The sequence below is a fragment of the Heliangelus exortis genome, chromosome 12 (genome assembly GCF_036169615.1).
Source record: "Heliangelus exortis chromosome 12, bHelExo1.hap1, whole genome shotgun sequence".
NCBI classification, from domain to species: domain Eukaryota; kingdom Metazoa; phylum Chordata; class Aves; order Apodiformes; family Trochilidae; genus Heliangelus; species Heliangelus exortis.
In genome coordinates this window covers 4,745,128-4,763,550 of record NC_092433.1, presented here as the reverse complement: position 1 = coordinate 4,763,550, position 18,423 = coordinate 4,745,128, and the positions used below count along the sequence as shown (strand labels likewise).

Sequence of the window (18,423 nt, the reverse complement as noted above, 5' to 3'; positions counted from 1 at the left end):
TACTTGTAAATTTACAGCCTGACAAAACCAAAACCAATCCCTGCTAGTCCACAAATCTAAATTCCCATTTTGCAGCCAACCTATAACAGTCCCTCTGTTCCCCAAAACTCTTAAGCACTGCCCCACAGAGAAGAGGAGGCAGCACAGGGTGCAGACAGGCTGTGTATTTAACTCTGGCAGCTCTGTGATAACCAGAGGCAGAATCTGAGCAGGACAGGCAGTGGGGGTTGGTTTGCCTGGTTGTGGTGGGTGACCTGCAGGACGCAGCTGCCCAGCTCTGCCTCCTTAGCCAAAGGCTTGGGTCCTGCCACATTCCCTTTGGCTCTATCAGTAAAGTTAAAATAGGTGTAGGAGGGGGGGGATGGCACTTACAGGTGAGGGATATACTTACAGCAGCCCAGTTTCAAGTCAAATTTATACATAGGAGCTCCATCCTAGATGGTTTGGTTCTGTCTCACAAAACTAGCTGGTAAAAGTCTCCAAAATAGCCAGGCCTGAAACAGCAACTGATGTAGCTGATTGTAGGGTGGTATAATGCCAGAACAAGGTATGGACATCTGGCACAGAATCTCCTGCTGTTAGTAGTAGTTGAATATATTTGTTTGGTTTTTTTCCTCTTCCTGAGCAGCACATTTCCTAAGGTAAGGTTGCATAAGATGTTTTTTGATAAGGCAGAGGCTGGTTTCCACAGCTGCTGGATGGCATGCCCGGGTTTCAGTCCCCTCATTTAATCAGGATGCTGCATCAATTGCTGGTCTTGAATACTGTAGTAATCATGACTCCTTCATTGTTATCAACTCTGTAGGGTACAATTATCCATTATAAGTTGCAGCAGAACTTTTCTTTTTAATTATTAACAAGCAGCCCTGGGTAAGTGCATTAAGTAGATGCAGTACTGGAGGGAAGAAAAGATATCCCTTCTCTTGGTTAAAAATAAAATCCTTCCTCTTCAAGCAATGAAACCTGGAGTCTCAGTTGAAATGAGGGAAGTTGTTGGAGGAACTTGCTCTAGTGTCAAGGAGGGAGAAGCCTCCAGCTCCCTGTTCTGCCTCAATCTGTATTTTGAAAGTGGCCAAAACAGAGAGAGGATTAAAAGTTGAGTGGATGTTATCTGATCACCTGGGAAGACATAGCACACTTCGTGGCCTTGTCCAAGGAAGCAATGATGAGCACACTCACCTTCCAGTTCTAACTCACAGAACTAAGCTGTGCAGTTGTGTGCTGTACAGTGATATCAAACATTCAACTGCAATTTTCTTTATTTCATTCCAGGAGCACTGTCTCTTGTCCTGCACAAAGAGGAGCACCTAATTTGCCATCTGCCAGTACAGCCACAAGGCAGCCCACGTAATGCCAAACCACACATGGATGAGGAGGCCCCATGCTGCTCCCTCCTTCTGACACAGCAGCAGTGCAGTGAGTTCCCTGCAGCTGAGCAGTGGAATGGATATTCTGGTGCAGCTTGAAACAAAACCACAGCCTGGCACTAGCAGCACCTCCCAGCTTCCACAGGGCACAGTGAGGATGTGGTGCTGTGCTGCCCACATCCCCACACAGAACTCAAGGCTGTCGGGCAAACCAACAAGTCAGATAGGAACCCACGGGCACTGCCAAATGTCACCCTGCAGCTCAGGGACTGGAGCAGTGGGTGGAGCCTGCACACTCAGAAATCTCACCACTTGTTTCTTTTGCCCTTCCTTATTGCCAGCAGGGCACTAGCTACACCTACCTGCTCTCTGGCTGAGCTTCTCAGGTGCTCAGAGCACTGATTTTGCATGGGTGGCACAGGAATGCATGGCCACAACTCACAGCTATAAACAGAGACAGGAATTGTATTTAATTTTTTAATAAATACACTTTACATTAAAGAAAAAGGCCTTCAATTTGCAGTTTCCACACAGAGGGCAAGAGGGAGGGGAAAAAAAAAAAAAAAAAAAAAAAAAAGATTAAAAAACTTGAACCACAAATGGCAGAGGGGAAAAAGAGGGCTCAAACTTCAATCCCAGATTCCTGTGCCTTCAGGAATACCAGGCTCTGATTAGGCCAAGCCAGGATTTCAGCCTCCCACTATATGTGGCATCACAGAGAGAATCTCCTTTTTGAACATCCTGTACAGTTCCCAAACACCCCCAGGGCTCTCCCCTGGAGGACAAAAGCATCTGAAACACATTGGTGCACTGGCAGGTGTTAGCACCTGTTGCTTACTTTTTTTTAAAAAATAAAATAATATTTAAAATAAAAATATTCTCACTCCTCAACAATATTAGAAACCACGATCCTCTTATTTCACTTAGTAGTTGCATAAAAATGCCTCTTCTTTTAATTTTAAACAATTTTTCTCCCCCAAACCTACCCCATGGTATCAAGGTACTACAGGAATACAAAGTTCATCCCCTCTTTACTAGAACACTTGCCTTTTTTTTTTTTTTTTTTTTTTTTTTTATATAAAACTATTTCTGTTCTTTAGGAAAGAACTTTATACAAAGAAAATATATTGTGAAATATCTTCAGAAGTTTCCTTGAAGAGAAGAGTCATCTCAGCCTAAAATAAAAAATAAAAAAAAAAAAAAAGGCAGAGAGAAGAGAGGCCTAACCCCAGGTCTCTTTATTGTAGAGCCTCAGACTTAGGCCAGAGCCTCAAACTGATTCAAACCAACACAGCGGGTGGGCTGGAGTTCCTTGGATTTTCCCAGGAGAAAGTGGGATGGGGTGCTCCAAATCGGTTTCCAATTTGGTCTCCGGTCTCCTGCTGGGAAGGAAGCACCTCCTCCTGCAAACACCCCGCCTGGCAGTCACTCCTCACTCATTCAGAGACAGGATTATGTCGTCCTCCAAGTCAGAGTTATCCGAGCTGTCAGCTGTAAAGAAGACACGCAGGTTATGTTTGGTTTGTGGAAGAACACAGCTGTCAGGGCTGCTAAGCAAGGCAACACATTCATAGTTACAAGAGATGGCCACCACCTGCTTGAGACCAGCAGCTCCCCAGCAATGCAGAGAGCACCATTAGTGCATTTCAAATCAATCAAAAGCAGTTAGCAAATCTGCACCAGAGCTTGCTTTCCCTGGTTAAAACAGGGTCAAGAGGAGAGCAGCTTTAGCAAATGCAGTTCCTATTGGCTGGCAGTTTATTTCCCATGATAAGACAGGGAGAAGGACACCAGCAGCAAGTTCCTGCTCAAAAGCTGCCTGCACAGCTCATAGTGCACAACTAAATGCAGCAGCTCTTCATGTGGAGGGCTGGACAGCTCTGGCAGTCGTTCCTCACAGCTGTTATTTGACAGCAAGTTTGCCAGTTCCACCAATCTGATGCAGTGAAATATGGCCTATAATGTGCATGGGGCTAATTCACTGAACACTAAGTTAGACCCAAGACTTTCTCAGTATTTAGTTCTAATGGGCCTGTCAATCCCCTCTTGACAGCACAGCAGGGGACCTCCCCACAGAGAGGGAGTTAATCCATATACTCACAACTAGAACCTTCCATTAGCAACCTGAAGGTTTCTGTAATTAATTTAACTCCATGGCTCTCATTAAAGGTGACCTGAAAATTGTTCTTCCTGGTTTTCTTCATTGTGGTACAGAATGAAGACATGAAAGGATTTGCCAGAAGCAATCACACACACACACACACTTGCTTTTTAACTTAAAACATAAGATCTCTCTCCTCCCTCAGCTGTGCAAGAGGGAAGTGGTAGCATCTCTGGCAGCAAGATGTCTCCTGCCTTACCTTTGAGGTGATGTTGGTTCTTTTTCATATTTGAATTCATTGGATGCTGCAGTTAACTAGGTGTTAAAAATAGTTAAAAAAAAAAAGAAAAAAAAAAAGACACCAAGACTTCCTCTTAGCCATCTCAGTTATAATGGATCTCTAAAACGCCTGTCAAGATAAGCAAGACCTCTAGAAGGCTCATCCCTTCTCAGGCTCTTTCCTTAGGGGAAAAAAAAGATCACTGGCAAGCAGCAGAGGGCACAAACCCTTTTCCCCAACCCTTCTCCCTGAAGATCTGCCAGATGACCCTTCACTGTAATACTCCAGTCTCACCATCCATTGTACTAAGCCTAAGCTGAGGGGTCATCAGTGCTCCCAGAACAGCTACAGCCATGAAAGCAGAGTTGGAAAATACCAGCCAGTGCTGAAGCAGCTACACTTGTGCAGTAAGAGAGAAAGAAGCACAAGCAAGATGATCCAGAAAGCTCGGGAGGAGCAGAGAAGTTGAAAAAGATGGAAAAAACCTACCAGGAAAAACATCGAAAAGGGATGTCCTAATTTTATTTTCTTGTCTACCCCACAATCTTCCAAATCTGAGCTCCATGTCTGCAAGTAAACCTGACTGCAGTTAACTGCTTGGCAGAAGCAAGTTATGGAACTGCCTGGAAGCTGTTATTTTCAATTACAGAAGAAAAGAGGAAACAGCTATATTGCTGTGGAGAATTCCACATCTCTTCCTCCCTATGTCACATGTGCATTTCAAAACGTACACCCCACTGTCCCAGGTACAAGCTCTTGAAAGATCAGCACAATGCATAAACTGCTTTGGACAAAACAAACAGATCCACCCTCCCCAAGGCAGTGACAAAGGAGAAGGAAGACCAGTTCATTCTTAAAAGGTTCTACTTAGAATATTCCTGAAAATGAAATAAAACCTCTTTTAAAGAACAAAGAACAAAAGCCACTCACTCCCTTGCTTAAACTGCTCTTTAAATTACTTTGTTTCAAAGCACACACTGTGTTATGTAGGCTCATCCAAAACACAGCCAGGTCTGCAGTAGGAAGCACTCTAAATATATTCCCCCATGCCTCAGATCCGTACTTTGCAACAGTATCAGTGCCTTACAACTTTTAGTTCTGGATCACAGCATAAGCAAAAGAGGGGAAAAATTTAATTGCTCTTGCTGGGTGAGAAACAAAAGCAAGTCAGATGAAACTGAAGTTATGGAGAAGAAGCCACAGATCCCCTGTGCAAGGACCACACATACCTCAGGCTGGCAGAGCTGCACCCCCTGCTTTAAGTTCCCAAAGATGCTGATAAGCAGCCTAAGAGCCACAGAAAGGGATGGATGCTGCTCCACACTGATCCCAGATCAAAATTCTGATCAAGTGGTTCTACCCATAACCTGTGTGCTGATGTAGCCATCTCGTAATACATCGTGCTCTGCATAGCACACTTGAAATAACTAAGTGTCAAGCAGCACCTAGTTTTGTTCCAGGAATAGTTAGTGAAAAAGCCTGAACTTCCTCTCCATTCTGCCCCTTGGGCAGTTCAAGTTACAACACTCTGAGTGCTCTTTTAACAGCTTCTGGCCCTGCACCCTCTGTGGAAAAAGGAGTTGTGTCAAGAAGGTCCTGACAGGCAGAAGTCACCTGCAATCCCAAGATGTTGAATTGCAATATGCTATTAATGGATTTTAGATATGCAAATGCCTTATCTGGCCCCGAGTTGTACACCTACTACCTTCAAGAGAAGAGCAGACTGACCTCACAGAACAACCCTGGCAACCTGATGTGGCCACATCTTTAAAACTGACTGAGCTACAACTGAACAAAAAAGAGGGGCAGGAATGAGCCTGCCAGGCACATTAGTGCCAAAACAGAGGACTGGCATGCTTAATCCTCCAACACATTGGCAGAGAGGGGTAATTCCCACCTCAGTTCTGCTGGATTTCAAATACTTGTACACTGTAATTACTTAGCCTTACCAACCTTTTAACTTAAAGTAACTACATTATACCCATTTTACAGCTTGGAAATTAGAAAGAACTAAGTGGCTTGGCCTCACACACTCAAAAAAAAAAAAAAAAAAAAAAAAAAAAAAAAAAATAAAGAGAGAGAACAGAACCCAGTGTCACAAATTCCAAGCCTGATTGCTACCCTACACACTCTTTTTCCAAACTGAATTGCTACATAGAAAGTTCAAACTTATTTTCTTATATGCACACAGACACACACACACTTTAACTTCTCAAAAATCTCTATCTGCAGAAGGCCAGAAAAAAAGAGAACAATTTAAAATTTATCCCAAAAGTTATGTTAGCTTCAGAACACCCTAAAAAAGGAGTAGTCAGAAATGCCATTTTGCTTTTGCACTTGAAGCAACTACGAAAGAGGAAGAATAGCACCAAGGACCAAAAATGCTTCTCTGTCCTTGCAGGTATAAATATGGCAGAGGAAACAGTTGAGGTAACAGTTCAGCCAGCATTCCTTGAAAGGCAGGACAGGCAAGAAATCAGACAGGGCTTCTCCAGATGGAATTCCTGGGCCTGTCCTTGAGTTCTCACACACACGACCTGGGAGCACTTAGAAGACCGCAGGTACCTTCCTTTCTAGCACTCACAGTTGTTCTCTCAGATAAGAGCTGGTTTTACTGACAGATAATTTTGATGATCTAGCATGGTGATTTGTGCCTTTCACAGAAGTGAGAGGCAGTCAGTTAAGTCATTTCAGGGAACACTTAAATGTTGCATATTGTTGCCTTAAACCCAGGAGGTCACCTCTGGTCACCAACTGGGCACATACTTACTATCTCCAAGAATCAGCTCGACTTCCTCATCAGCATCAGAATCTTCATCTTCACCCTCATCTCCTTCTTCCAGAAGGTTGGCAAGCTCCTCATCATCAGAGGGAGAAAAGTCATTTTCTCCATCCTCACCAGCATTCTCATTGTTCTCATCTTCTTCCAGCTCTGCCTCCAGCAGCTGGTCTGTATCTAGTTCATCAAGGTCATCTGTATCATCATCATCTTCATCATCATCTTCTTCCTCTTGCTCTTCATCATCCTATAAAAGACAGGAAAAATAGGAGACATTAAAACAAAGGTAGTTAGTAAGGATAACTGAAGAAAAACATATGTCCAGTCATCATTTTTCCCCATTATACAGACATCACACATTGACTGAATTTGCATTCAGTGAAGCAACAGAATTTCTCATTGATCAGATCAAATCCAGAAAATCCCATATCTAGCAGACAAAACTGAGTGGGAAGGAGCTGTTACAGTCCTGTTGTTCTTCCAAGGCCAAAAAGTACCATCACAAGGCAAGCTCCAAAGAGTTCCCAAAACCCAAAGAGAGGGCTCAATATACCTGCACAGCACATCTCCTCAGACACACCCTTTTTCTCTAGGAGAATGCTCTCATGTGGCAGGAAGGCAGCTCTCCATTCACTCCTAATTGTTCCTTTGTTTTGGGAGGAACACATTTTGCAAAATGATGGAGCAGTTAAGATAGGTATTTAACAACCCACTTAAAGGGTTTGTTCCTCAAGCTCACCACACTCACACTGTGCTGTTTAGACTGCTGCATTTTCAGATCTAAAAAGTCATGGGAAAAAAAAACTTACTGTCATCTCCCCAACCTACTTTTTCTCCAGACAGTGCTATAAAAAAAACCACCACACCCACACAAATCCAACATAGGCAAAAGAAATAAGGAATGCCAAAAAGCCTGTGCAAATTTAATTGTTTCTTCACTTGCAAAAGGCAGCCAAGTCTCCTCTACTGACCAGAAGTCCTGTTATTGACAAAGAGATTGCATAATAAAAACATTACTTTGCTACAGACAGCTTTCTTTCTGTAAAAGCTTATTTTATGTATAAAATTAAAACAACCTAGATTAAAGCCTATGTTTATCTAAGGCAATTACAAACTTTACTTTGAGTCAATGAGTCCTCAAATAAGCAGATATTGCTTTCTGAATTGTATACACACCAGGAGATGGAACACCTTCCTTGCAATTCAGTTTTGAATTGCAGTGCCATTTTGAGCATAATTTACCATAAAATTTGTTGAATGGAGGATAAAAGCTTTTACTTTAATAACTTCTCCTTTTGCTCTATGCAGTACCTGCAGACAAACCAATGTCCTAAACGTTATTACTCTATTCAGAACTGAAAAACTGATTAAAAACTGGAAAGGCAGTTTATTTTCCTTTTTCAGTCTCTAAACAACTCTGAAGCTGAAAAGAAGGAGATCAATTTATTTAAAAAGCTTGGAAAAATTAAGCCAAGTTTTTTGGTGTCTGTAGATAGAAACACAGCCAGTGAGGAAAAAAAACCTTTGTGAAAATACAAATAGCAACAGAAGACTAGAGAACTGACATCAGCATTTCCACCCTTCCAGTTTAAATTACTTAGTCTGAAGTAGGTGACTAAAATCAGGCCACACTCATTTAAAACCACTGAAGAACAGGAAGATGAGATCTAAATTATACCTGTCCTTGATAAACCAGAAAACAGTGTGGAAGCCACGCTACAAGAAGTCACATGGACCTGTAACAGAGAGAGCACGAGGCGTGTGCGGCACCGTCCTTACCAAGCCAAACCAGTGACACCAAACTTGGCTCAAGAGGAGTGATGGTGAGCAGTGAAAACCCTGCACCTTGTCATGTTTTAAAGAACACAGCAACCTGGAAAATGTGGTGCTTCTGCTAAGTATCAGGCAAATTAATTCTGTATGAGCTCCTGGAGAAGCTCCGAGCACAGAGCTCTGCAGGCACACTGTGATACTCCAGGGCTTGCGTGTGTGTGGTGAGATCTCCCAGGAAGTACGTGGAGCTGCTGCATCCAACACCAATCCATGGGACACAGAGCTGAGGAAGACTCCACCTGGCACCTAACACCATCACATGTAAGTGATACCCAGGCTGTTAATGGCTGCATCATCAGATAACACAACCACCTCACATAAGGGATCCATATACAGATGAAAAATGCCGTGCCGTGCCGTGCCGTGCCGACTCATGCAAGCATCCAGAGTGAGAGCCACAGGAAAAGAAAAAAAAATCAACATAGAAAAATGCCACAAGGGAAGGCAGGCAGGACTGGTATTCCAAACCATATCTGGGCTTGTGAAAAAACCTGCAAAAATGAGTTCTTACCTACCCATCTGTTGTTCCCAAGAGCTTTAGGCAATGACACAGGTGCTGCTAGATACAAGAACAAGCATGCACCCATATGCAAAACAAGCATGCACCTGGGCTTATCTTCCTCATTGGAATAAAATGATCCACAGAACCCACAGACCAGCACATTCCATGTGCTTATAAAATGACTTATACCATATCAAGGAACTGTTTTAGCCATCACAAACTCCTCTAAGTGCCTCAAGATGCCTCCTCTTTAGAACTGTTCATGGAGTCCTCACATTCCTCCTCAGCTTCCTTACTCTTTCCTCTCCAACAGAAGCCACTTCACAGCTGCCAGTTATCTTTACAGAAAGCACAAGTGTAGCATTGTAAAATTACAAACTGACCAAATCATAACCTCTGCTAAACATTTTGCCTCATTATCAGCACTCTTGACTCACTGCCCGATATCTGTGTGCCTGCTTTACAACCAGGCAAAACTACCAACTTACTACCAGACCAAACCCCTATATTCCTATGTGATTAATGTAAAGTGCCAAACAACAATCCCAACATAAGGCTATGACAGAAAAAAAAAGACAAAAATCTAATGCTCCCTTTTTAAGAAGGGCAGGCAACACTCAGAGGGACAAGTTGGAGCCCAGCTTTTGAATCAGGATGTCATATAGCTACCCATTTTCATTACATAGTGATTAAGGGATATTAATTGCCTGTAGATACCTAAATTCAGGATTACCTTTACCTTGACAGATATCAAGAACAGAACAGTTTAATGTACCCACTGACCCCCAGTGAGACTCAAATTTGTAATTATGTTATATAAAGATACGTATTGATTTTATATTATGGTGAACACAAATACAAGTTTTCTGTCTTATTTTCACAATACTGTACCAGTGTTACTCTTCTTCATGTTCAGCATACAAAGATGTCACCAACATAACAGATGCACTGCAGAGTTCATTATAATACCAAGACACCAAGATACCTGGATGATGCTCTTCAGAAACACAGCATCACAATTAGGGTAAAGGAATTTTAACTTTGGAAACACCAGCCCTGTTTCATACCCAAAGCAGCTTCCTGGCCCCACTTCTTTGCATAAACACAGTGCATGGTTTAGCATAGTTTGCTAAGTTTAAGCAAAAAGGCTGTAAAAATAAGGCAATTAATAAAGACTAAGCTGACAATTTAAAGTGAACAGAAGAGCAAAACAAAACCCTAGTTATACTTTTAAGGGGATAGCAAAGAGGAAGGCTGCAATTTCAGCATGGAACAGCTAACCACAGATGGACATAGGGACAGGCCCCATTTAACTTGGAAGTTGTTTGACTCAATTTTTGAGTCAATTTTTTTTTAATCAACTTGGGTTAATTTGACTCAACCAGTGAAGACTGGCTCAGGCTGAAAAAGACCATTTATATACACACACACACACACACACACATATATATATATATATATATTTATATATACACACACACACACACCCTCCCAGAGGGTTTGTATCACTTTAAATCAAGAATTCTTGAGAATGTAAGTCAGTAATGTATAGTATCATCAGTTATACTCTTCAGACAAGTATAAGAGATGCAGGAGCTATCAGTTCTTCTACTGAATAACTAAGTTATTGCATAACTTAGCATTTGAAAATAGAGCATAAAAAACTGAACAGCAAACCTAAAGGAAGGTCATATATAGGGTGGCAGCAGTATAAGAAAAAAAATACTTGACCTAATTTTTCATGTTGCCGGTATTTATGTCCATACAGAGCTTAATAAATAACCTTGGATCTTGTTCCAACTTTATGAATTTTCTTCTATATTGTTTTTCAATGCACATTCGCATGCACTTAATACACTTTCATCATCATCATCAACTTATTGTTCTCTTTTATCCATTAATTTTATACATATAAAATTCACAGTTTGTCTTTTTGGGTAATGTAAGTTTTTGATACTTAACATATTCACCAGTGTTCATCTCTCAAGAAAAATTCAAAGGCTCAGGAAAATCCCAATTTTTCACTTACTCAAACTGATGCAAAATAAGCATGAATTTTACACAACTCTGAATTCTATATTTTAGTACATTTCTGCACTGTATTTTAACACCTAATCATACGTACAAAGTGCTTCCAGGACTACTTGCAGTATATAAAAACATATACCAGCTTGCTTTAGGAGCACTCTTAAGAATTTTATAGCATTTTCTTATCTCAAATCCAATTTTTTTTTATGAACAGAATTTGAGACTTCTCTACTACAGATAACAATCTCTTGAATTTCCACCAGGCTGACTGTTACCTGCCCAGAGAATATCCCACAGGTCTTTTACAACCACTGATATGAGGTTTGGAACCTTAACTTTGTTAGAAGATGCATAGGTCCCTGATTTTTTTTCTTATTTGATATGGTTTCAGCTGTTACAAAAAGCTTCCTCTTTCCATCTAACACCTCGTTCACTATTTCTGCTTCTACTAGGAGTTGATTCACAGTTCAAAGCAAGTATTTATATCAATAGTTCTCTGCCCAGCTTCCTCTGCTGCTCCTCTATGAACAGTTCAGCTGCCACCACCTCAGAGCTGCTCCTTCCCCAACCCCATGCTCACCTCCTGGCATCACTTCCAAGTCAGCACCTCTCACCTGCAGGTGCTTTCCAGCAACACTCTCTTCCTCTGAAAACACAATTTATTGCACTTCTCAGTCTGAATCATGCTGCATGATACTACTCTATCATTACTCTACTCTTAACTATTCTTATTTTCATCTATGAGTCTTACTTTTTTGAACCTACAAAATAATTAAATATCAGTGAAGGTTCTCCCACTTCTTCAAACATTTCAGCTTGCATTTAATTCACTTCTGGCTATTTGTAGCTAAGTCTAAGCATCTGCTTCAATAAAAAGTGTTTGGTTTTTCTAGATATTTATTTTAATAGAAATTCATGTTTTCTAGTGTTTCACTATCTTGTTCAATTTATCTGACTCTGCAAGAAACCACCTACTAGTTTACTTCTCCCTCTCACTCTTCTCCCCTAAGTTTCTCCCAGAGAAAAGCAAACTGGGTTTTAGTAGCTTGGTTTCTTCCAAATTATCACTATTATTTTAATTACTACTTATTCTCAGCATGGGAAGGAGGTTTACTTTCATAAAAAAGAACATTTTGATTATTGTTCAAATACAAGTTAGCTGAAGAACATTTCATTCCAGAGGAATAAGTCTCTCCTTATTTTAATTATTTATCTTCCTCTGCAGACAACCCCCTTGTCATACCTTCTGAGAATTGTTCTCTTTGCTTCCAAAGCACCTTGGTACTTCCCAATCCTTTGCTATGATGTTCTCAGGAGTTACAATGTCTGGCTTTCAATCACTTTAGAGTTTCTATCCATTTCCTTCTCCATCCACTTCTTAATACTCCCTGAACAACGGGCAGTGGGAAAAGCTTAAATATAGCCACCAATCCTTCTAGGGGGTCAAGCATGTAAGGAATTTTACAAACTAGATTACCTAGTTTCCATCCTTCCACTCAGCTAACAAACCCAAACTCACCTCCTCTTTGTACCATTAAACTCACCCTAAGTATAATCTCCTTCACACTACAGGCCTGCACCTACTTTTACATTCTTGGCTACTTCAGTGTTAGGATTTCTACTTTCTCAAAGCCATTAATGAGGTCACACAGCTAAAAACCTAGAAGCCTGGGAAGTCATTTAAGTTGCCATATGTAACAAGCAAGGAATCTTACCACAGGCTTCTATGCAGAGGTAGGCATGTGCTGATTTAATTCAGGAAACAGCACACAGCAGTTTGTCACAGAGGCAAAACATGGAGTGAAAAAAAAAAAAAAAAGCAGTTATTCTCTTCATCTATGTAAGTAGCTTTAGCTTGTCTACCAATGACTACTTACCTGTGATGTATGAAAAAGCATCCATGACACAGATAAACAAAAAATTTAGAGTAACTTGGCCTCTGTTGGATTGGCATGTTCAGCTGGAACTCTTCAGACCAATACTCTGCTTTGGCCTACAAAATGTTTTTATTGTAACATGACTGTATGTACCTGATGATAATCAAAGTGCAGTCATTGTCCTCTTTGAAGCACATGTCACTTCACAGTTGATATATTCCTTAATGCTAGGGACAAATCTGTTCCATCGTGACTATCATATTCTCTGTGCTGTGGGGCTCAGAAATAACATAAGGAGTCCAGAATTAGGTGCAGTTTCTCAAGCTGCTTTTCTTCCTTCCTCTCACTGATCTCGCACTCTAACTCACAAAAATAAGCCCATTCCTCTAATTGCATAACAAAAAATAACACTGGATGAAGGAATTCCAAAATTTGGCAGATAAATGCCTCTCCTGTGACAGGAGAATTCATTCCTTGATTTCCCAAGCTTTTAGATTGACATTTCTCATCACAGCTGAGGCAGCTTTTATTTTATTGGATGCCAACTACCCTGAGAATTCTAGAAAATCTGTTCAGTGAGATGAAGTCAGCCTTTGATTTCTGCCACTGAACAGACAGAATATGCTTTTATCCCTGCTGAAGCTGTTTTACCTTGCAATACAAGGTCTGGCCTTTGGAAAACTCAAATTACTTTTCCCTTTCCAAGAATTTCTTTGGTCTGCAATAGCTTCCAGCTAGTAAAACTAGATTTTGAAACAGCAGAATAGGTGGAAGCAGTCACAAGGTAGTTGCTGCTATCTAAAAACATGGTAAGAAGCTCAGGGTTTTTTTTCTTGTTTGCTTTAAAATACCTGGTTTTGAGGATGCCTGTTCAAGAGATGTTATATAAACAGGGTTTTGATGGAAACTACTTTTTACCTGGCCTCTTCAGCTGCAACTAAGTTCAAAGACTCCCATTAGGGTGTGCAAGAAATACATGCACATTATTGTCAGTTGAGACTTTAGTCTGAAAATACTTGTTTCCAGATATTATTCTGTAAACTATTTCCTCTCCAACAAGATTTCAAAACAGGTCATATCTTCGAATGTTACAGGAATAACTCCTGGAAAACTAAGCCTCCCTGATGACATAAATAATTCTAGGCAGCTTGTAGTGACAAAGCACCACTGTGGTCTGATGGTTCTCAAATACATGTGCACCAATCTGGATTATGGTTTGTTGGTTTTCCCCCAGGAAACCAGTATCCACATGAAAATAAATTTGTATCAAGCCAACAGCTATACAAGTACAGTGGAATTGCTGCTGTAGGCAGATCAAAGAGTTCTAAAGTAAAAGTAAAAACTGGAATCACAAAGACCACATGGAAAGCTGAGGAAAAACACTGTGATTGTTTTTTGAGTCTTTACTGCTGCATCTCCAAAGCTTTAATTGCACATCACCTAGAATTTTCTAAGCCAATGCAAAAAGACAAATTACACACCTACCATCACCATTTCGATAGCCCAGAAGCACTGCAGGGTAATTAACAGTTCTTCAGTTCTGGCAAAAGAAGAACACACTTTATAGGACAGGGACAGCTGGGTGAAGCAATCTGCTGCTGAAGCCATAAATCTCTCTGACATGACAACAACTGACAATACTACTTGAGCCTCACAGTGCTCCATCATCCTCAAGTACCACAGAGAGAAAAATAAGCCTTAAAGAACTAATATGCAAATAAAAACTAAAATAAGAGCTAAAAATGCACAGACTAAAAGTCCTGTAACCCACTCAGGCCTAAGTTTTGCAGTTTTGAGTCTATTCTGTGGTCAGCCATTTTCCTTGGGTTTAGCTTTTATGATGACTTAATATTTTTGAAGCCTCTTTCTAGCATGTAGTAAGTGCCAGGCACCATTTCTAGGTTTGATCAGTACCTTCATTTTCCTTTGCACCATTCCCTCTGAAATTCCTCATCTGCCCCACTGCAGAAGAGAGTAGACTACTGAGTGAAACAGGGGACACTAAACAGCCAAGAAAGGGACATAAAGCATGCTAACAACCAAAAGATGGTCCAGTATCTGTATCCATGCCTCAGATGCCCTTCTTACTTTTGCTAAGCTTAACTCTGAAGCAGTGTATCAAAACAATGGCAAATACAGGAGGAAGAGGAGGAAGATCTTGCTGCAGGACTGAAGAATAGGAAACTCTGCTTATTTCCCCATTGAAGGAACATTGTTTTGTGAGTGAGACTGTTGGTCACTGATGGACCCATTTAGGTACTCACCCAGCAGTGAAATAATACATAGAACTTGTGAAAGTTCAAGGCAGAAAGACCACTACTTTTGGATTAAAACATGTAATAATAAAATGTTACAAACTGGCTCTTGCCATGCATCTTACATCTTCACTTTCCCTCAGTTATTGTTGTAAGTACAGACCACAGAGTATCAATACCCATTTCTGTTTTTAACAAGCCTTAACAGCTCCAGATTACTGTCCCTAACCAGGAAAAGACAACTCTACAGATATCTCATATAAAAGGCTCTTATCACAGCCAAGGAAGAATCTAACGACAGTGATGCTATTCTCAAGTATTTCCAACAAAACCACAAACATTTACTGCAGCAGTACCACACAAGCCAGCTAAGTCAGCCTGATCATTTAATTTGAGGATAATTTAATGACTTCCAAGCAAGGCTTGCCCATCTAACATGCTTCTATCTGAGTACTTATTACTTTCTGTACAGGCAAGAACCCGTACTTGTAGACCCATGTAAATCAGATAAACACATATATGTATATATTTATACACACATGCATATCTGTATTAAAGTGCATGAAGTCAAGGTGTGAAGATACAGAGGCCAAACAGATTAATATCTGCCCTAAAGAATTTTGACCAAAGCGATACCAGAATAATGTTGATTTGCACAGATTTCCCCAAACACCAGTCATGACAAAAGGTAAGTGTCTTCTTTAAAGCAGAATATCTGTGAGAAGTCACAAGTTTGAAAGTTTACTTCCACTTTTTCACAGCCTAAATCACAGGCAATAACAAGACCAGTAGTAAGCACCTACACACATGTGAGCTTATGTACATGCAGAAAACTCCTGTTCATCAGGAAACAAGTGACTCTTTTTAGCCGTGACAGACAAGGCTGTCTTTATTCTGGAGAATTTCTATTCATTCTAGCTCAATGTTTGATGTCCCTTTGGAGACAAAAGCTGTATTTGTAAGCCTAAAACCAGAAGAAACCTGGAAGAACAGCACTGAACATCTGTGGGACAGAGCGCAAAGGGTTTAGTTTATGTTTTGCTAAATACATACAGAATGAATTGAATTTGAGTTCCCAAATGTTGTTTATATTAAAACCAAATCTCTCTTACTAAATAAACTTGATTGTAACCATCCCTAAAAGTTCTTCTCAAGGAAATATCTATACACCCAGAAATGAAGACCATCAAACCCAGCAATTATGCAAAATCAACTGGTCACTCCTTGCTTGCAAATTGATCCTGGAGCAGCTTTGTTTGAATACTCCATAAGCTTTGCTTTTAGAATACTTAAATTCTGCCCGGGGCCAGCTCCATTTGTCAGAGAGGAAGTGTCCCCAGTCACATTTGATGGATGACAGATACCAAATCTCTGCCCAGTACCTCGTATTACAGCTGGAACCAACTGCAGTCAGATTGCATCCTCTTACACAAACACAGATCTCCAACTTAAGTCAACACTTCCCAGTGATATCACACAGCACTGTCTTGATAGCTGCTGGTTAATCATTGTACAACACAAAATCAATTTCTGCTGCAATGTATTCTTTGAGTTTTTATAAAGAAAATGTGAATAAACTTATTAAATATACCAGATGTGAACAAAAACAGTGGAAGGAGAGACAAAAGTAGAAACCATAGCCTTAGGCAAGCAAGAAAGTAGAAAGATTTGGAAGGAGCACTTGCTCCCCTTTCATTGACTCCCAAGGAATTCTACTCTTCACTCATCCTAAAAGTTCCTAAACCAAATCCATCCAATCAAGGAATAGAAACAGTGACCAATGATTTCCATAGGAAAGCCAAGACTGCAACCTTGTACTACATTGAGAGGCAGCTGCATACTCAACACAGAACTCCTGCTTTAGCTTCTGAACTACAGTGAAAGGAAATTGTAGTAACAACAACTAACTTCACAGAAAATTACTCTTCCCTGGGGTGTGCTATCCAGTGTTCTGAACCAGAAAGTAAATGTTTTAACCTAGCAGCAGGAAGATTCAGAGACAGAAAAGGTAGCAGAAATCCAGCTTTACACTGTCTGGAGAAAAACCCCACCAAAATATTACCTTCTGGCATGCTTTGGAAAAAGGTGAAGTCAGCTTTTCTCACAGGAGATACAAATATATGATTTACAAGAATTCAGACACCAAAGAGCAGAAAATAACGTATTTAAAATCTTTAGGGATTTGAAGCATAAGGTCTTCATCTCTTCAAAAACGAAAAACAAACCTAAAACCCCACCTGACACCCAAAAAATTACAAATTTGTCTTTAATTCTCACTGTACTGTCTTCTGTGCTACTGCATATAATACCAACTGCACCCTGAGGAGCACTTACTGCACTTCTTAGATCTTTTGTCAACTTGCCAGAGATATAATGGCTGATCTGAGAAGGAAATCCAACATCTCAATGCAAACCTACAGCTTTCTTAAAAATTCTCAAAAGATTTTGCTGTGTAGAAGTACTGTGTAGTTTCACTGCATTAATCACAAGCTGTGTTTCATTCAGATATTGGTGACAAGTTATGCCCAAACATGAGACTTGGAATTGAAAAAAGGAAAACCTCAAACACTGCTGTCTCTACAGTATGTCAAAATATTAAAGAAAAAAAAAAACAACAAGCAGAATAAACATCAAAGTTTCTTATCAAGATTGGAACACTTAGGGAAATTAATAAATAAACTATAAATTATCATGTTAGTTGACAGTGTACAAAGTTACTGTTCACACAGGTTTTTCATAGATAGTCAGTTTGCAGTGACAGCCAAGTCATTTGCTTCACATTAGGGGAGATCAAATGAGGCATCTGTATGTGTAATAAATGAACACCTGTGGCCTCTCACAGGTAGACTGCTAACAGCTACTCTTGAACAGCCAGGTTAATGCTACACTTCTCACCTGATCTTCTTCTTCATCCTCTTCATCTTCTGCCAAACGTTGCCTGCCCACTTCATACAGTCTGCAAACTGTATCCATGTTCATGGCATCCATGCTCCCTTGATTCTGCAGAGGAGATGCCCACACAGCAGTTAGCCCCAGGAACTAAGCTCAGCATTCATATCCAGTGCTATACCTGATCTCAAGCCCAAACATTCCCAAAATCCTTCCCTCCCATTTACTAGCAGCAGTAGAATGAGCATTAAAACAAAATCTTTCTGCTTTCAAGGACCAGCCCAGGAGTGATGTAAATATCTACTTTCTGGTTCTGTCATCCACAAGTTACACTCTTACTTGCAGACTTAACAAAACCTTTACTGGATCCTTAGCATGCTTTGGCTTGGTTCTCATCTAAACAGAACATTGATTCCTTTCAAATCTGGCTCCCTATCACATCTTATGCCATATGCCTAGAAAGAACTCTTAGAAGCTGTCACATAGTCCCAGAAGACAGCAGTCTGACACCC

The 18,423-nt window shown here is 40.5% G+C and overlaps 1 protein-coding gene across 5 annotated transcripts in view; it reads right to left on the bottom strand.

Moving 5' to 3' along the window:
• Positions 1–1,830: 1,830 nt before the first annotated feature.
• The window catches only part of DCAF1 (DDB1 and CUL4 associated factor 1), a 53,113-nt gene continuing 36,520 nt past the window's right edge, over positions 1,831–18,423 (bottom strand). For 3 of the 5 annotated variants that reach the window (XM_071755598.1, XM_071755600.1, XM_071755601.1), the window contains exons 22-24: positions 17,918–18,022; positions 6,519–6,774; positions 1,831–2,858 (exon numbers count right to left, since the gene is read on the bottom strand). In XM_071755598.1, coding sequence (XP_071611699.1) covers positions 2,800–2,858; positions 6,519–6,774; positions 17,918–18,022 — 420 coding nt within the window. In that variant the 3' untranslated portion in view covers positions 1,831–2,799. Of the gene's footprint in view, positions 2,859–3,727; positions 3,784–6,518; positions 6,775–14,286; positions 14,308–17,917; positions 18,023–18,423 lie in introns of those variants that run through there. The other 2 variants (XM_071755599.1, XM_071755602.1) reach the window with 2 other exon arrangements.